The 19,152-nt window shown below is 55.2% G+C and overlaps 1 protein-coding gene across 7 annotated transcripts; it reads right to left on the bottom strand.

The window, feature by feature from the left end:
* Nucleotides 1–30: 30 nt before the first annotated feature.
* TAOK2 (TAO kinase 2) lies at nt 31–18,650 on the bottom strand. Of its 7 annotated transcripts, none has more exons than XM_019012071.4 (19): nt 17,627–18,650; nt 14,373–14,539; nt 14,117–14,188; nt 13,924–14,025; nt 13,431–13,476; nt 13,205–13,301; nt 12,967–13,080; nt 12,768–12,859; nt 10,526–10,619; nt 10,340–10,421; nt 9,378–9,545; nt 8,947–9,207; nt 8,615–8,776; nt 6,689–7,054; nt 6,406–6,609; nt 5,763–6,002; nt 2,477–2,689; nt 1,322–1,504; nt 31–1,241 (listed from the first exon to the last, which is right to left on the bottom strand). In XM_019012071.4, exons 2-19 carry the CDS (start codon nt 14,502–14,504, stop codon nt 720–722), a joined length of 3,150 nt encoding a protein of 1,049 aa, XP_018867616.2. In that variant the 5' UTR covers nt 14,505–14,539; nt 17,627–18,650; the 3' UTR covers nt 31–719. The 7 variants fall into 7 exon arrangements, with proteins under 7 accessions (XP_018867616.2, XP_063556202.1, XP_030862984.1 ...); XM_063700132.1 differs by lacking the exon at nt 17,627–18,650 and adding an exon at nt 15,328–17,575; XM_031007124.3 differs by lacking the exon at nt 31–1,241 and adding an exon at nt 1,641–1,745 and having other exon boundaries at nt 1,382–1,504; nt 17,627–18,433.
* Between the last annotated feature and the right edge of the window lie 502 nt (nt 18,651–19,152).

The raw sequence follows: 19,152 nt of genomic DNA, 5'->3' as shown, positions 1-19,152 counted from the left end.
ACACCAAAGACAGAAGGGTGAGTCCTGAGATCTGTTAGAATAACCAACAGTTTATTAAAAGCTTGCCTGGGGCTCTGTGCCAGCCCCACAGCTGAGAGGGGCTCCCACGACTGCCCCCCAGGCCTGGGAGCAGCCCCTTCCAAGGTCCTTCCCTTATTTCCCCGCCCCAGCCCTGATCCCAATTAAAAAAAAAAAAAAAAAAGGACAAGACGGCACAGGACGTCAGACAGTAACAGGGGAAGAGACCCAGGCATCCTGACCCCAAGACCCCATCCTCATCCTTCCTGCCAGTAAGGTGGCCTCTCATTCTCCCTGCCTCAGGCCCCAGACCTGCTCTGCCCTGTGGCAGGTCTGAGGGCCTCACTGTGAGGGTAGTATAGTTCTCTGAATATAGTATGTCTAGACCCACCCTTCCCCTCCCCCAGGGGACTAGATGAATATTTGACACGCACATCTCCCTCCTTTCCTAGGTGGCGGAGGGAGACCCTGGCACCATGGTAGGGAGGCGGGGCTCCCAGGCAGCCTTGAGGCACCTATCCCCAAGCTGGCCCTGGGCCACTGGCCAGCCCCAAGAAGCTCATGAGATGAGGAGGTCTGAGGGGAGCTGGAGCCTACATCTTGTCCCCTACCCTTGCAGGGGCCTCCAGCTCAGTGCCCTCCAGGGTCAGGCTCCACCCACCCCTGCCCTGCCCAGCTCATCTGCTCCTCCCCGCTGCACTTCAGGAATAGAAGTGGGAAGAACCATTGAGGATGTGGGAAGCGACACTGGTGCTGCGGCTCAGGGGCCCGGGCACCGCGGCAGCAGGGGGGCCCACATTCTCACTGCCACTGCCCCCCAAGGCTGCCCGCCGCAGGGGCTGGGGGCTGTTTCTTAGCAGCAGCAGGGCTCCACCACGGGGTGTCCCACTCTGTGTGGGGGGCCCCAGCCAGCTTGGGGGGCCTGGGGGAGCCAGCAGAGACGGCTGACGCCAGGCTGGAGGGGGCATGCCTGGTGGAGGAGGGCCGTGGCTCCAGTGTGCCCCAGAACGGGGAACGGGACGGGAGGGCCAGGCTGGGGCAGGGGGTGGAGCAGGATAGCCCTGGGCAGCAGCTTCAGCCGGGATGCCCCCCAGAGCCATGCTGGAGAAGCCCAGCCTCATGCTTTCCGCATCGAAGGCCTCGATCTCACGGGCCTGCCGCTCAAGCAGACTGCGGATTCGCTCGGAGCGCCCTGTCTGCAGGGCCAGCAGCTCCTCTTCCACCTGGGGCATCCGGAACAGAGGTTAGAGTCGGGGGCAGGAGCCCACCCTCCCTCCCCAGTCCTGGAGGCTCGGCCCCTTACCCGCTGCTCCAGCAGTGCCCGCCGCAGCGCGACCCTCTGCTCCAGCTCCCGCAGCTCCCTCTCGTGCTGGCTCTCTGTGCGGATCTTTATCTTGCTCTGGTAAGCGTTGAGCAGCTCCAGCTCCTGTTGAAGCTGCTGCCGAAGGGCCTGGAACTCTGCCTCCTGGGTCTCATCAAGCCGCAGCTGGGGAAGATGAACAACCAGTTGTAGGGATCTCCTCCCCCACCCCCACTATCCTCCCCTGCCCCAGGTAGGCCTGGGCCCTAAGGTTTCAAGAAGCAGCGGTCTCAACATCTATCAGAATGGAAGATGGTCATACCCTGTGGCACAGCAATTACACTGCAGAATCTATCCCCCAGGTATACTTGCACATGTGCTCGAGGTGTTCACGGAAGCGTTGTGATAGCAAAATACTGGAAACAACCTAAATGTCCACCAATAAGGGATGGGTTAAATAAATTATGGTACAGCCATACCATGGAAAATTCTATGCTGTAAAAAAAATGAGACAGGTGTACTGACAGGGGAAGATGTCCAAGAAATATTAAGTGGAAAAAAGAAGTTACAGAAAGTAAATGTAAAGTATGATTCCATCTGTTTAAAATTCATATAATTTTTCAAAATGTGCACTGAAAAAACACAAAATACAGTTAATTATTAACAAGTTACCTGGGAGAGGTGGGACTGGGTGAGAGAACAGCCTTGGGTGGGGCGTTTCCACTCTCCACCCTCTCCGCACATTTTAAGTGGCCCATTCCAGTGTTAGGTGTGATCGTTTTTTTAGAACAGCAACTTTCAAAATCCTCCAGAAGTCTGAGTAAATGGGCTTGAGGGCCACACTCACTTTAATCTGCACCCTGTTTACCCATTAAACTAAGGCCCAGGAAAAAAATAATAGCCACTCTTTTCCTTGGTGGTTCTTGGGAATAGGCACATGGCTTTGTCAAGACCTTAAGAAAATACTAAGAGAAAGAATAAAACCACTGAGGAGAATATGAAATAAATCATTGTGGAGAACACAAACAGAGGGAGAGTATGTGAGTTTCCCAAGTAAAAAAGCCCCAGCTCTGTGCATGCCCTGCACCGTCCATTTCTCTAAAGCAAAGTACAGAGCCTGGCCTCTAGCGCATTCCCTCCCTGGACCCCAGGCCTCACCGCCTGTGAGCTGAGCATCTCTGAGATGGACTGGTCATACTGCTCCGCCAAGATCGCCAGCTTGCGGGTCTGCTCTTCCTTGAGCCGCTTAAGGAGGCTCTTGTGCTGAGCTTTGGGCGTGGTCTCCAGCAAGTGTGCTCGCAGAGCCTTGTACTGCCGAGTCTGGATCTTACACGTCTCCTGGAACTGCTTCTTGATCTGCAGCTCCTTAGACTATGCAGTGGACGGATCAAGGGGAGATGGGGGCAGCGGGGAAGAGGAGGAGGAAGAGGAGGAACAACCAGGGGAAATGGGGAGAAGAGAGAGAAGAGGAGAGGAGACAGAAGCAGAGACAGGGAGAGGGAGAGAAACAGAAAACATGTTAGACAGAGGGGGTGGGGGGAGCTGTATACAGACAGACAGACATGGAGAGGTGGGATCGTGTTGAGAGAGATCAGGAAGGTCTCGATGGGCAAGAGATGCAGAGAAGACAAGAGGTTCCAAGAGCACGTGCACGGAGTTGGGTGCGATACCCACGAGAAAGAACATCGGAGTTACTGGACAGGGAACTGAGGATCTTGGAAGCTCTGACCAGGCAAAGAGGGAGAGACTGTGACCTAGAGACAGAAGCACGTGAGCAAATATGAGAATGTGCACGAGAACAAGCGAGAAGAACCAGTCACACAAAACACCCGTGAAGAAAGCAACACGACTAAGGACAGACACAGGAAGTCCCAGGTCCAGCAGCTCAGGGAGGAAGGCAGGGAAGGAGGAGAAGCACCGAGCTGAGAAATGGGTAAGAAGGGGCTGCCCCGTTTTGGGCCGCAGAGGAGAAAGGGGCAAAGGAGGTGGCCAGAAAGGGCCTGACAAGTTCAACCGGCCAGCAGCTACCACCCTGACCAGATCCGCATTCCAGCCCGGCCCCTCACACACTCAGCTCCCACTCCAGGCCCACACTCAATCCTGCTGCCACAGCCTTCATACTCCGCCTGGTTGCCCCCAGCTCAGCACCCCCTACTGTGGAGGGTCTGCAGCCCCATCCCCCAACCCACTAGGGTAATGCCTGATGCAGGAGAGCAATTTGGTCCCCTGCAGCCATGGTTGGGAGAAAAGGCAAGGGATGAGGAGACCAAGGGCCTGGAAACTAAGACCTCTGGAAGGAACCCGCAAACAGGCGCTCTGTGACACCAAGAAGTTCGGTGAAGTTCTACAGGGGCCCAGACCCCAGAGCCGGTGGTGGTCATGGTGCAATGAAGCTATGAAGGCAGAGAGCATGAGGCTGAGGAGTGAGAGGGGCTGAGATAACGGAGATGGGGTGAAGAGGTCATGGAGCCGGGCCGAGGGTCAGCCTGGGGGCATACCGGGGAGGCTAGGCGGCAGGACAAAGCAGACAGAGGCAGCCTGGGCCAAAGGCACAGTTCCGCTCAGATATTTTATTTGTGTTTGTCTTTTTCTTTTTTTGGTGGGGGGAAGGGGACAGGTTGGAAGGGAGACAGAAAAACAAAATCAAAGAGGAGAAAAAAAACATGACTCTTCCCACCCTCCACCACCCCTGGCCCCAGGCCTGAGTCAATGAGGGTGAGGATGAGCACACACAGCGGGCGAACAGCAATAACTTAGGGGAGGAGCGCCAGGAGAACACAGAGTGACTGCTGGACTCCACGGCTGAGGAGGCTGCCTGTCTAGAGGTCCGAAGGGCTGGGCCTGGGGTAAGTGAGCAAACTGAGGAAGGTGGGTGAAAAGAGAGGACTAGGGACTGGAGAAACTTCACTGAGTCGTGGGAGATAAAGTGCTCAATGCTCTAGATTTGGGCTGGAAGGGCTGGAGTCAGCTACCTCCAGGGGGGCAGGGCCCGGGACTGGCGGGTGCGTGACCTCCGCCCGGCTAGAGTCCCTGGCAGTGGCTGGCGGGAGGCAGGGGGCCCTAGCTGGCGCTGGCTGCGTGGTAGTAGCCGGGGGATTCGGGTGGGCCGTTCACCCCGAAGCAGGCCCCAGCTGGCCAGTGTGTGGATGGCCCACGGGGGCAAGTGGGATGCTAAACTCTGGCTGGCCCGTGCCAGACGCCAGTTCCAGCCCTTGCACAGGACCCAGACCCTTGCCAACAGGGCTAATGGGTGTTGGGTGGTGCGGGGATTACGCCGCCGGGGCCCAGGGACAGGCAGGCGGCTGCGGAAGCCATCCTTGTTGGTTTTGGGGTACAGTGCAAACAGACCCCGGTCCCCCACAGCCCCACAGCCCTGCAGGGCCCGGAAGGCCATGGGTGACAGGCGCAGCAGAACCCGCAACCAGAGTCGAGATATGCCCCGGCGCACCCGGGGGCCCTGCTGCCGCACCCATCTGCCCCCCGCTGCCATAGCCACCAGAGGTAGAGCTAGGCCTGGCCAAGCTAAGAGCCAGGCAGCTCCAAGGCCCAGGGGAACACCCATGAGGCCTCGGCGCCAGCTCAGGCCCAGGACGGCCCCCAGTGCGGTACCCTGGGCCAGGAGTAGGAAAAGACTGGAGGGCAGGTACAGGGCTGTACAAAGGAGCAGGTAGGAGGCCCCCAGACCCACCAGCCCCACCTCAAGGGCCAGCAGCGCTGCCTGCAGGCCACCCCCACCCTGGGCTGCCAGCAATGGAAGCAGCAGCAGCAGCAGAAGGGGCAGGAGGCCAGAGGAGGACCCCACTGCAAAGGAGAGGCCGGCCAGGAGGCCATGGGACAGGAGTCCAGGGAGCTGGCTGGCAGGGCAGGGCCTCAGGTGTGTTGGAGGGGGTTCAGGAGGGATGTCGGGGGAAGGACAACCATCTCCAGGATCCCTAGGGGTCCCAATCGGAGCCCCCTCTTCCTCTTCTTCCTCCTCCTCGGGGACGGGAGTCAGTGCTGGGCCCTGGACCCAGCCAAGCTCAAACTCCTCACCCAGAAGACTCCCATCCTCCTTCCCCAACAAGCTCCACGTCCCAGCCTCCTCCTGGCCAACAATGCTCCTCTCCTGGGGTACAAGGGAGGGCACCCTAAGCTTCTCTATCTCCTCAGGCAGACCCCAAACTTCCTCATCAACCAGGCTCCCATGTTTTTGTGGACTGGGACTAGGGGCTCCTGATTCTTCCCCCAGAATCCTCTGCTGCTTGGGCTCCAAAGTGGCCCCTTCCTTTCCCAGAATCCTTCTCTCTCCAACTGCTTCCTCCTCCTCGCCAAGCATTCTTTGGTCCAGGACTGCCTCCTGGCCAGGTGAGCAGGGCTGCTCTTCTATAGGGGTGCCTGTGTTGGGTGGGCCCAGAGCCCCAGGAATGGGGAGTGGAAGGCCCGGGGGGCGCTGGCCTGCACGTACTTTGAGGCTCTTGGGCTGCTGGCGAACCTGGGCCGCATGCTTCTGCCGCAACTCTTGCTCACGCCGCTTGTTGTACTCCAGCTGGTTGCCCAGCTCCGTCTGGTGCTGCAGGCGGGTGAGCTCAGCCCGCGTGCGCTGCACGGCCTGGAGCTGCCGCAGCTCCAGCTCCCGCGTGGCCTCGTGCTGCCGAAGCAGCAGTGCACACTCCAAGTCCTTCTGGGTCTGCTTCTTGTTCAGGTCCTGAGGCAGAAGAAATGCAGGGCCCGGGGCCTGGTCAGTATCAAGGAAGTGAGAGGCCAGGGCTCCTTGGCAGAGGGAGCTGGGGATGGCGGAAGAAACACAGGGCCCAGGGCCTGGTCAGTATCAAGGAAGTGAGGGGCCAGGGCTCCTTGGCAGAGGGAGCTGGGGATGGCAGGAGATGAGGGTGTAGGGGAGGCAAGCTCCTCCCTGGCCTGGGAAAAGAGGCCTAAGGAAATTCTGGCAGGGTCTGTTGGGGATGAGAAGTAAAAGGGGCACTGAAGCAAAGCTGAACTGTAACACTCGAGGGCCAAGGAGAAAGAAGACAAGAATGAGGCAAATGGAAAAGGGTGGGTCCCTGGGATCCACGAGTGAGCGGGAGGGGAACAGAGATTGGGATGCCTACCTCCCGCAGCAGGTCCTGGTCCAGGCTGTGCCGAGCCAGCAACATCTTGCGCTTGTACTGGCGACACTGCAGCTCAAAGTACTGGCGCTGCCGCCGCAGCAGCCCTGCTTCCTCCTCCGCCTGGCACTGCTGGAGCTGCTCCTTCTGCCGCAGCAGCCACTCGGCCTTCTCCCGCTTGGGAGTGCTGGGGTTCTCCTGGAGCTCCTGGGCGAGGGCAGAGGGAAGCAGGGTCAGGACCCACCTGGCTCGCCATCGGCTCCACCCCCAAGCAGCCCTAGCTCACCTCCTTCAGCTGTTCCTTGCGAAGTTTGTAGGTCCGCTTCTGTGCCTCCAGCAGGGCGGCCAGCTCCTTCTTCTGCTGCCCAAGGATGTGCTGCTGGAACTTCCGCTCCTCGGCCTGGGCAGCTCGTGCCTCCTTCTCACCTATGGCCTGGTGCCGCCGGGCCAGCTTTTCCGCCTCTGCCCCAAAGCCAGCCCGCTGCGCCTCAAGCTCCCGCTGCAGCCGTGCACTGTGCTCCTCCCGTTCACCCCTCAGCCGTGACTCCAGGGCCAGCAGCTGCTTCTGGTGCTGTCGTCGCATCCGCTTATAGCCGCTCAGCTGCTCCCGCAGCGCAGAGTCCTGCTCATGCTCCTGGATCTGACGGCTGACCTGGGGAAGGAGAGAGGGTGAGAGCTGGGGATCAGCCTGGCCCCTAGTTAATTAACACAAGGGGTCTTCCGTGGGGAAGAGCATGGGTTTTCAACTCATGGGTTTCATTCTCATTTAACACCTTCCTCACACACGGCCGCTCTAGCCTGTTTCCTCAACTGGATAATGCTGATATTATCTACTTCACAAGTTGGTGTGACCGAATGATAAAAGGTGGCGAGCACAGGGCCTGGCACAAAAGTAGGAACAATCCATACTAATTTGAAACAGTGAGTCAGACAGACCTGGGATCAAATCCCAGCTTTGCCACTTACCAAGCATGTGATCTCAAGTAAGTTAACTTCTCAAAGCACCAGTTCCCTCATCTGTTAAATGGGGAAATAATACCTCCTCATAGGGGCTGTGGGGTAAGTTCGGACTCTATCTAATAAGTGTTGGCTTCCTTCCCCTTCAGCAAACATGGTTGGCCTATCACTCCCCAGGTATTGAGCTGGGATCGGGGCCACAAGATGCTGGAATAACAAGAACACTGGGCTTGGACACCTTCATCCAAAGTCTGATCTCAGGTCTCATTCTCAATTGACTCTATGAGTGGCTCTCAAACTAGTCCCGGCAGCCAAGCCCCTGGCAGTCAAGACCTCTCTGCACAGTACCGCACAACACCATGGGATCTGAAGAATTGTTGGAACACAACCAGCACCAAGCAGAGGCCATAAGAACATACTAGACTGAATCAGTGGCCTCTAAGGGGATTGTTGACGCTCAAATGCAGCTCAGCAGGAACGTGATCTAAAGGCTTATTAAAAACATAGATGAAAAGCTATGTTTTATGAAAAGCCTAAACACTTTTTCCTGTGAACTGAGAAAGACTGCCATGAGTTGATTTTAGGAGAGGACTAAGGGCCTGCTTACAGGAGCGGAGAGCCACCAAAGGCACTGGGGCAAGTGGCCCCTCTGAGCCACAGGTGTCTCATTTCTCCAATGGAATCTTACCCTTCCCCTCCCAGGGGGGCTGGGAGGGTTAACACAGGCCTGTGTGTAAGCCTGAGAGCTAACTGCTGGCATGAGACAGATATCTGAACACCATCCCTGCCCTCTGGGGCACAGAATCTGGCAAACCTATCATGATGCTGTTCAGGACCACCCAAGCACAAGGCACCCCCGGCACAGGGCTCCCCCAGCACTGGACACCCCCAGCACAGGGCTCCACAGGCATAGGGCTCCCCCAGCACTGGGCTTCCCTGGCACACAACTGTGAAGCACCTGACTCACCAGAGGAGCCTGGGAAGGCAACCCAGGAGATGTCAGTTAAGTCAGGCCACAAAAATGGAGTAAGAGTTTGCCAAGCTAGAAACACCTAGATTGGGCCATATGACCAAAACAGTCCACTGGGAAGAGGAGGGAAGCAGGAGGGTTAAGGGGAGCAGGCAGGAGCCAGCAACAGAAAATGAGGGTAGAATCCAGACTCAATCCCATGCCACAGGGAGGAAATCATTTCTAGACTTAAAAAGACTTAAAAAACAGACAGCGAGCAGGCTGAGTGAGGATGGCTACACTCACCAGGGAGGCGGTTCGGATGGTGGCAAAGTGGTCCCGGTTACGGCAGTAGGCCCGGCGGCGGGCGGAAGAGGTGGTGGAAGTGGGAGCTGGGGCTGCAGGCGGCTGGAGAGGGCTGGGGGTTATCTCTGGCTGGTAGGGGTCATCATATAGGTTGTCAGAGCCCTAGAGGGAGACAGAAGGAACACCCAAGGCTCAGAGGCCACTGGGTCCAAAGAGAGCTACCTGAGGACAGCCAATCAGACTCAGAGAAGTGCTGCACTTAGGGAAGGAGGGCAAAGACCCAGGCGGTTCTAGAGCAGGTGGCTCGGGTCCCCCAGGGGTGAGCTGTGTACCGGCAGCCGGTGGATAATGGAGCTGTGAGAGGTGACTGTGTGCTCCCCCTCCTGCATCATGGCCATCTCCCGGGCTTCGGGGCCTTCTTCCTCCTCCTCCTCTTCCTCCTCCTCCTCTTCCTCTTCCTCGTTGTCTGAGGCATCTGCTAGGCTGTTGACGGAGCTGCTCTGGCTGGAGGCGCTGATGGACATGCTGGGCACTGAGTGGCTACTCTCGAGGCTGGTCAGAGTCCCGGCCCGGTGCATGTAGGGCTCGGCCTCCTGCGAACAGGGCGTAGGCTGCTGGGCAGGGAAGGGGAAGCCCTGGGGCATATGCATGGAGGTAGCATGGGAAGATGGTGGTGTGAGTAGGGCTGGGGAAGGGGCCAAGCAGCTGCAGGGGGCAGGCACACATGGGGTATAAAGAGGGGTGTTAGGGCAAGCTGGGTCACCTCTTCCTCCTCTGGGGCCTCGGCACCAGGGCCGTTGGGTGCCTCTTGGAACAGGATCTTCTTCATCTTGCGGTACTGCAGGTTGTCCAGCTCCCGCACGGCATCCTTGGTCCTCTGGATCAGGTCCATGATGACTGTGGGTGGCCGCTCCCGGAGCACAAAGCGGTGCTGGGGGAAGAGGGCACTGAGGTCTGCTGCCAACTCCCCTTCCCCCCACAACCCACAGCCCTTGGCATTCCCTCAGGCCTGAGGCACTCTTCTGGGGCCCACGCCCACCATGGGTTGATGCTGGCCTTATCCCAAGCCCTTCTCTCACAATAATTTTCTGTACCACCCAGTACCTACTCTCCAGACAGACTCTTCTTCCTCTAAGCATGGCTGACAGGCAGGGACAGTCAGGAGAACTGGATTCTCGTCCAGCTCCTCTACTAAAGGGCTATGTGACCTTGGACATGTCATGAGGCCCCTCTGGGCTTCATACAGTATCCTACAATTATAAAACAAGTGGGTCCAACTACATAATCTGAAGTTTCCAACTAGGGCTCCTCAGGCCCCCATGGGTCTGTGAAGGGAATGGGGCCCCTCCATTTTTGATAATTCAAAAAACACCTAAGGGAAATCATACATTTACCCATGATAAGGCTACACAAGCTTTTGGCTTGCATTACATCAGATCAGTGGGGCAACCCTGGTTATCACACGCTGACCAGAAGCTCTGGCTGGCAATTATATAAATCTTTGATTAATAAAAGATGGGAAAACAGTTTATTACTTAATAAATTAAGGCAGTCTGGTAGACAAAATCTTGTAAAACAGAGTCCACTGGGCATTGGGGATGGGGTGGGAATTCATCAACGAAGCTCTTGGTGGAGGAGGAACTGGGAACCACTAATTTCCCTGGGGGTTCTTGTGGCTGTAACAAGCTACAGTTCCAGGAGAATGCTAGGCCAGCAGGCCCTCACCTTCAGGAGAACCTCTGAGGTTGGTCTGTCTTGAGGGATTTTCTGAAGACAGGAGTCGACAAAATTCCGGAAGTACTCAGACCTGAAAGTCACAGGAGGGTGGGAGAGGGGTGGGGAAGGCATGAGTCAGGCATCCATACCCCATGGCCTAACCCCTGGGCCCAGATTCGCAATCTCAGTCCTCACCAGTGTCCTGACTGGAGCACGGGGGATTCGTTCTGTGCAATGTGGTATAAGGCACTCATCGCATTCATGTTAAAGAGCGGTGGTTTCCGTTCAGCTACAGAAAAAGGTGAAAGGGAAGAAGGTGAGAGGTGGCAGGGGGTAGAGGACAATGGAATGGAACTGAGACGACTTGGGTTCAAACCCCAATTCCTTGACTTCCTTGCCACATGACCTTGAGAAGTTCCCATCATCCTGTTGCGTCTCAGTTAATTCCTTCCTCTGTAAAATACAACACCCATCCTCTCCACTGCACACGGGTGGAATAGGGGTCAAAGAAAATAACATCCACAAAAGCAGTAACGAAGGCAGAGGGACAGCCATTCAGTTATCACCCCAACTAATACTTCTTAGGTGCCAAAGGGAGCAGATAACTTGATAATTGCTATGGGGAAGATAAAAACAAAAATTAGGCCCCACCCTCAAGGAACCTCCAGTCTAAAAGAGAAGATTAAATAGGACTGAAAAAATAACATCAAAGTATTAACTGGTATAAGAGGGAAACAGGGAAGTGGCTGGGAAGTTGAGAGTATGCAGTGAGCCTTCAAGCTAGCATATCTTCAGGGAATTCAGAGAAGGGCTTTGTAAAAAGCCCTGAGATTGGAAAGGTAAGTGCAAGCTAAGAGTCGCTAAGAGTCCCTTGTAGCCCAGACAAATGTCATGTTGTTTTGGCCTAAACGGTGATTTTTAAAATTAACTGCCAAAAGTAATAATCAAATAATAATACAAGTTTCCAGTTTCTCCTTAAGAATTAAATCTGGTGAAATGGAGTCTACATTACTGCATAACAGTGGTCTGGAGATAAGCATTAGCTGCCCTCTTTCTATGGAAACAGCAATCTCCAGTTTGCCACATCCTTCTCCACACTGCTTCCCTGATATTGACTTAGTATGAGTTGACATTTATAATCAGACTTGATATATATTTTTTTCAATAGTAGAGTAATATTTCTCTGTATCCACATCTCTTCCAAAAACTAGAAATAAAATGGACAGATCTAGCTTTTTCTTATACTTGGGTCTGTTTCTTACATTTTTCATCAACTGTCTGGGCCTGGCATCTAATGGTAAATGGAGACTGTGAAGATGGAGGAGGAGGGCTCGTCCAAATCTCTGACCTCGGGCAGAGGACCCAATACGAACCAAGGCAAGGAAGCGGAAGAGTTCATGACACACTCAGAGGGTGGAGCCCATGAAGGAAAGGGCCAGCATTTAGGAAGCAAAGCCTCTAGGTTGGTGGGAGGAAGGATGGGGATGGCTTCAGTCTCGAAGGCAACAAGGGGCCACTCATGGCTCCAAACAGGGAGTGAAATGACAGCACTGAGCTTAGGCAGACCTCTCTGGCATCAGTACTTAAGACAGACTGGAAGGGAGAAGAGACTGGAGAGATCACTGCAGGAGGCTGTTGATAAGAGAAACTAACGGCAACTGTTTTGTGCCTGGCATTGTGTTAGAAGCCTTATAAAGGTTACCTACCTCATTAAAGAATTGTTTCAATAGTGCTGGCTGACAGAGATGAGAACCTTGGCATGGCTTCAAGGCCTTAGGAACTCACTTGGACCTAACTCTCTGGCCTTATCCTTCAATATTCTCTGTATTACATACTAGGTTCCAAATAACTGAAGCTAGTCCCAGTTCCCCAGGCCTGCACTTACCTCTAGGCCTCTCACATGCTGTTCTCTCTGCCTGGAAAGCTCTTCCCTACATTCTGCAAACAGCTATTATTTATCTTGCGGGTTGGCTTCAATATTCTCCTACAAGGAGGCCTTCTTCAGCCCCTAAACTAGGTCAAGTCCCCTGTTTTACATTTGAACCGCTCCTGTAACTTCTCCACACAGCGTTCATCACATTGAAAGAAAACGTGCCTGCCTGGTTTCCCTAAATCAAATGTAAGTTCCATGAGGGCAGGATTTTCATTCACTGCTATCCCTCCAGAATCACAGTCCATGGCACAGCACATGGTGGGCACTAAGAAAAGATTCAGAACCAGGGTAGTGGACAGGAAGAGATGAATGCTACAAAATCTCTAGGCCTAAGAGCTGGCAGAATTTGCCAGCTGCCTGTATTGGGGCTCCAGGGTAGAGTCACAACGGACAGGAACTTGGAGGCCTGGGATCCCATCCCTAGGAGAAGGGGGTAGTCCGGAGTCTGGGAACTAACAGGAAAGAATGGAAAAGATGATGAGGGAACAGGGAGGATGTTCTTACCCAGCTCGATGCAGGTTATCCCCAAGGACCAGACGTCCACTTTGCCATCGTACTGCCCCTCATCCATGGCCAGGATCACCTCAGGTGCCATCCTAGGAGAATGGTCAGGAGAGAGAGGCAAATCACCCGCCGAGACCCTGTCACTCCTACTCCCAACATGCTGGGAGGTCTCTCCACTCACCACCACTCACTCACTCACCAGTATGGGGTGCCCACGAAGGAGTTGGCGGGTGCCATGATGGACGCAGAACCAAAGTCCCCTAGCTTCACTAACCCTGGCTCTGACAGCAGGATGTTTCCAGCCTTCACATCCCTGCCAGAGGCAAAGTACAGGGATGAGACATGTGTCTCAAGAAAGCTAGGCAGGGGCAGCCCAGCTAAGTGACAGGTGGTGCAGATAGCACTCCCCTCCCAGGCACTGCCGGTGCTGCTTGTACCTATGGATCATGTTGTGGGAGTGCAGATATGCCAGGCCCTGAAGCGCCCCGTGGGTCACAGCTGCGATCTCTACCTCCTGAAGGGGTTTCTTGTGCACTGGAGAGTGAGGAAGAACATCAACCCGAGGGAGCGCAAGGGTGGGACTGGAATAAACTCCCCTTAACCCTTCCCTATGGCTCCCCTGCTCTTCTCCCTTCTCCACTTATTGGCCTATCAGTCACTTACCTTCTAGAAGGTCAGAAGCTGAGCCCAGGCAATACTCCATTACCAGCTAAGGAAGAGACAAGGGTCAGAGATCAGAGTCTCCTGGGCAGGGACTCAAAACAGAGCTTCCTCGACTGTCCTGTACTCAAGCTATGTCCCCGGGGTGATGACAGGGAGGAAGCGCAACTGGAGACAATGAGGGGGTGGTGGGAGAGTTTCCGGACTCTGGGCCCAAGACATTCACCACTGCCCATCTGAATCCCTTCAAACTCCCATTCAATCTCCACCTTCTCCAGCCCACAGTGACCTGTCCCACCTGCTAACAGCCTGTGTCACTCTGAGCCAGGCTGTTGCTCAGTGGGTATGTCTGAGGACTAAAGCGGTCAAAAGAGACTTCCTCCTTCCCAAGATCCCACAACAGCACCACGAACAGGGACCACCTAAGAGACTGGACTACGATAAGGACGGGCATGAGTAGGAGTAAAGATCAGGCCAGAATCTGGCACCAGCTCACCCAAGCCGTGTGCTCCCTCAGGTAACAGCCCCGGTACTGAATGGTGTTGGGATGCCGGAGCTTCTGTAAGAACCGCACCTCCTTGATGATGTCTTGCCATTTCTAGGGGGTCAGGGTAGGCAGAGGTTACCCAGCTTGCATCTTGAGACAGGAGTCCCCTGTCCCCAACCTGGCTGTATTGCACCTGGCCCACCTCATTGGACTGCTTCCCACTGTAGGACATCTTCTTGATGGCCACCACCTCACTATTCCGGACATCCCGGGCCTAGAGGACCAGACCAGAAGGTGTTGAAGGCCCCATTGAGAGCCGGGCATGGGAAGACTTGCTGGCCCAGCAAGAGAAGGCAGGAAAGACCAGTGTGATGGAGTAGTGTGCAAGGGCTGTTGGGAGGTCCACAGGGGTAGGAAGAGTCCCCATCCCTATTACACCCTCCCAAGACCCAACTCACAAAGTATACGGCTCCAAAGCTGCCATGGCCAATTTCCCGGAGGTCAGAGAAGAGCTTTTCTGGGTCATCCTTGAAGAAGAGCTCAGCCACATCTGGGTCCTTCAGGCTCCCGGCCCGGCCCCCAGCTGGCATGGTGGCCCCTGGGGGCCCTGAGAGTGGGGCCTGGCCTGAGGAATGGAAATGGGACCCTTAGATCAAGGATTGAGCCTTCAGGGAGAGGAAGGGACCCATCAAGTTTCTGCCATCTCCTCCCCTCATTCCCTGATGAGGAGGAGGCACTGCTGAGGAAGGGGAGGGGGAGATTAGGAACAACATCAAAGCTCCAAAAAATGAAGTTGCCCTGGCAACCAGATCACGCGGGCTGGGTCCCTGGAGTCCCTAAAACTGCTAGGAAGATTCTGGGAAGCTAAGCATCCTCACCACCCCCTTCGGCGCTCAACAAGTTCTCATTTCCCTATAGCCCCTGTATCTCCCCTCAAGGATAAAACATTCTGCTTCCCAGCCAGCACTCCAGAGCCCCAAGTGTCCTGTCCCATAAGTCCTATACCCCAACTGTTTCCAGGCACCTTTCTGTTCCCCTTGGCGCTGAGGCCCCCTCCTCCCTCAACCTCTCACACCCTGGAAGAGAACAGGAAATGGCCAGGCCGGAGGCGGTGGAAATCCGTCCATTGTTAGAAGTGGGTACTGGCCCAGAGGAGCCCGCAGAGTCACTCTCAAAAAGGGCAGGGGGAGATCTAGAATGGGAAGAATAGGGATATAAATGGCATCTGGCTATGAGGGCCTCTCTGTGCTCTGGGCCACCTTACTTGTCCTGTCCAATTGCATAAGCATCACACACAGGTACAGGACATTTGCAGGGTACAAATAACATTTATTGAGTACCTTACGTGCATTATCTCTATTCAGTCCTCACTACAACCTTATGAAGCAAGTATTATGATTTCCCCTAACTTACAGATAAAGAAACAGGCTCAGCAAGGTTAAGTGTCTTGTCCAAAGCTGGTCCTCCATCACTATGATTTCAGAGCAGCCCTTCGAAACAGGCAGGGCAGAATCATGATCACCATTTCCTAGGTGAGGTCACTGAGGCACAGAGAAGAAAAAGGACTTCTCCAAGGTCAGAGAACAGGACCTTCTGCTCCCTGGCTAGGCCAGTATCCATTACTTTCTCAGCTGTCACCCCAAGCTCAGCTCCCCTCTTGCAGGAAGCCTGTCCTGACCACTCCAGCCATTGGGAAGAGCACCTAGGGCACCCAGCCAAACACCCGGAGAAAGTTCCTGCAGGATACCAGAACCAAAACCCTCAAGGAGATTCCAAGACAGGCTCCAGCCTAAGCACTTGTCAGAATTTAGGCACAAAGGAGCCTTCAGCAGAGCTGGACTCCTGGGGCAGAGTTCTAGCTACTCAAAAGCACCCAACAATTTTAGCATGTAATTTATTCTGTCATGCATTGTTTCCTGTTGTGTTGTTAATTTTGTCTCAGCCCAACTGGAAGCTGGAGGGCAAGGAGGGAGCCTGACTCTCCAGTGGGCCCCCAGGGTGCAGAGGGCTCAGAATAGCCTGGGAGACTGATTGATTGCTCTCTGCTCAGCCCTCAGCAGCTCCCAGGTTGCTCAAAGCCGGCCCTTTTCTCCCTTCTGCCAGCAACAGTGCCAAGCACCCCTCACCAGCACCACACACCCACACACAAAGGCAGGTGCTCTCAACTTGCCAAAGGAATCTTCCTGACCTCTTTACCAACACAAGGCCCCAGAATGCTAACCTAGGCCACATGGAGGGGTGCCACCCACTGGCAAAACATCATGCAGGTCCCCTTCCCCATAATAACAACAAACACTTGAACAATAACCAAGGTCTGTGCTAAATCATAACCACCTTCCAAAACGAACAATGTTATCTCCATTCTACAGATGAGGAAACCCGTATCTATCTGTTCCTAAGCTATGCTACCAGTACATCCCGTCTGCAATGTACAGCAACAGGGCTTTGAATAAGTTCCTTCTAGTTCTTGGTCTTCTCTTCAGTGAAATGGATTACAGCATGGAGCTGTTGTTAAGATTTTAATGAGATCTCATACTTAGGAACACCATGCAGACACTCAGCATGTGGATTTTTCCTTCCCTGCCTCCAAGGTCCCCACAAAGCTTTAATCCTTTGGGGGATCATTCTACCCCAACAGCTTGGCTTGAACAGTTAAAAGATGCCACTAGTGCTACCATTTGTCAGGAGAGAGCCCTCTCAGGAATCTAGGCCAAACCCTGGGATCGGGGTAAAGATGAAGGTCACAGTGGATAGAAAACTCCATGAGGCAGAGGCAAAAGCCAGAGGCTCCCATCAGGAAAAGCTTCTGAGTAGAGCCCTCCTGGAAAGGAAGCTCATCTCATCCCCATTCTTAAACCTCACTCCAGCCTGGACTCCTAGGGACCCCTGGCCGAGCCCAAACTCAGAGGAAAAGAGATGGCAAGAACCAGGCATGCATCAGGGAAAGATGTGATTGAGGACTTGAGTTCAAATTCTGGTTCTGCCACTGTGTGACCTTGGGCAACCTCTCTGGGCCTCAATGTTCTCAACTGTAAAATGGGAAGATGACAATAAAAGAGGCCCCCACAGGGTGAATGCGGGGATGTCACATGAGAGAATGGCTGTCAAAGCACTTTGTAAAAGACAGATCGTTTGACAAATGGATGAGATTATTGACACCATCACAGCAAGAGGTTGGAAGGTAACTGCAGCTGGAGGAAAACATTGCCAGGCACCTCCAAGCACACACACACACGTACACACACAAACACATATACACACACTTCCTTGCAAGGACAAGAAATCCAACCAGACCAGGCCTGAAAAGCAGATAAGCAGACCCACCATGGGAATCAGAGGCATGGGAATCAAAACCACAGAATAGCCAGGAGAATGGGGCATATCAGGGAGGAGAGGTGGCTGTGAGGGGCAAAGTGAAGGGGAGAAGACTGAAGTGCAAATCCATCTGATTAGCTGAAGCACCCTAGGGTGTGAACCCCGGTGACATCAGAGACCCTGTCACCTGAGGTCCCCCACCAACCAGACACAATGAAGGGAACAGGAAAGGGAAGGGGGTGGCAACAGAAGGCAAGGCTAGCCAGAGGCTGACCACTCGCTCAGCTGGGCTTCCCCATCCTGAGAGGGCCTACCCAAGTCCAGCTTCTCAGAAAGGCGCACCCTTTCTTCTCAGAACTAGACACAGGGACCCGCGCCCCTGCACCCCGTGTCTCACCTGGTAGGGGTCACTATGGTGCCCCAGCGCCTCCGCTTCCGCCTGGGGTCCTCCAGCGGCTCTGCCAAGCAGGGAGAGGGGCAAGGAGACCTTTCCCCTTGCCACCTCTTCCTCGGCTTTCGCCCTTCCTGAGGGGCGGGCCCGGGAAGCCTCCCCTGGAGGGGAGGGGGTGACAACCTAATCTGACCTCGCGGTCCAGTCCTCCCCCTCGTCGAGGGCGACAGCTGCCGAATTCCGGATTTCTGATTGTGGGGTCTGAACCCCGAATATCTGAACGGGATGGAGAATGAATCCGATATTTGAACGCCCGGGGAATGAACCCCAGATACTGGTGCACGCAGGGGCCTGAACCTGATATTTGAAATTCTATGAAACAGAGACCCAGGTTTAGAGAGGTTGGGACCCGAGTCCCGGATATCTGGACTATGAGGACTGTTACCCGGGTATCTGAGAAGGGAGGAGGGGCAAAGCCTGGAAATTTGGGACCCAGGGGCCTGAGCTGTAGGTCTTCGGCCACCGACTGGGGGCCCACCCCGAGGACGTCCGGCCGCACGGCCCCTCTCACGCCGGGGTCCGAGGGTGACAGCCCCCACTCCCGCCCCGACCTCCTCCCTCTCCCTTCTCTCTTCCGAGAATAGCTGGAAGATTGTAGCTAAGGCGCTGCTGACGGTCCCCGCGCCCTCTCTGCCTCTCCTCTTCTCCGTCTCAGCCTCTCTCCGCACCACAGCCCCGGTCTCGTCCCGGTCTCCCTCTCCCTCTTCCTCCCAATTCCAAGATGGAGACCGGGCGGGAGCGCGCAGGCGCGGTAGGGACGCCGGGCTAAAGGGGGCGGGGGCGCAGAGGACTCAGCCCCGCCCTCTCTCCTCACTGCCGCGGCCTGGGAGACCGGCAGCCGCCAAGCCCGAGTGCGCGCCCGCCCCGCCACGCGGACCCCGGGCCGGAGGAGGCGGGGAGAAGGGCTAGGCTTGCAAGGGGAGGAGCCCGGCACTCTGTCCCACGACTGGCGGTAGACACAGCTGCAGCGCATGCGCTCGCCCCGCCTTCGCTCTGAGCCCGAGCTTGTTGCTAGGGGAAGCTTTGAGGGGGCGCGGGTGGACTGACAGCAGCGGCGATCTGCGACTGCGCGCAGGGTGGAAGTTGGGAGGGGCAAAGGAAGCTGCTGCTGGGCGCGGAAAAGGCGGGAAAATAGACTGCTCCGAGGTTAGCAACCATCTAACCTGGAAAAGGGCCTCCAAGTGCGAGGAATCTTTGCGCGTCGACGCTGGGAAAACTCAATCGGTCAAATCTCTTACGGAAATTGAGGCGCTGCAGGTTGCAAGACTTGCCAAGGTCACAGTGCATTTATGTCACAGCAGTTCCATGACCTGACACCCCACCCGCCCAACTAACTGTAATTATCCATTTTATTTCGTAGAAGAAAACAAGACAGGTGTTTACCAAAGCCAAGTCAACCATGGGGAGAGCTCAAGTAACCTATGCCCTATGCCAACCTGTGTCCAAACTAGAGAGTCAACAGGAAAGAGTCC

The sequence above is a fragment of the Gorilla gorilla genome, chromosome 18 (genome assembly GCF_029281585.2).
Source record: "Gorilla gorilla gorilla isolate KB3781 chromosome 18, NHGRI_mGorGor1-v2.1_pri, whole genome shotgun sequence".
Lineage (NCBI taxonomy): Eukaryota > Metazoa > Chordata > Mammalia > Primates > Hominidae > Gorilla > Gorilla gorilla.
The sequence above is the reverse complement of the archived record's forward strand: the minus strand, read 5'-3'. Positions and strand labels throughout refer to the sequence as shown.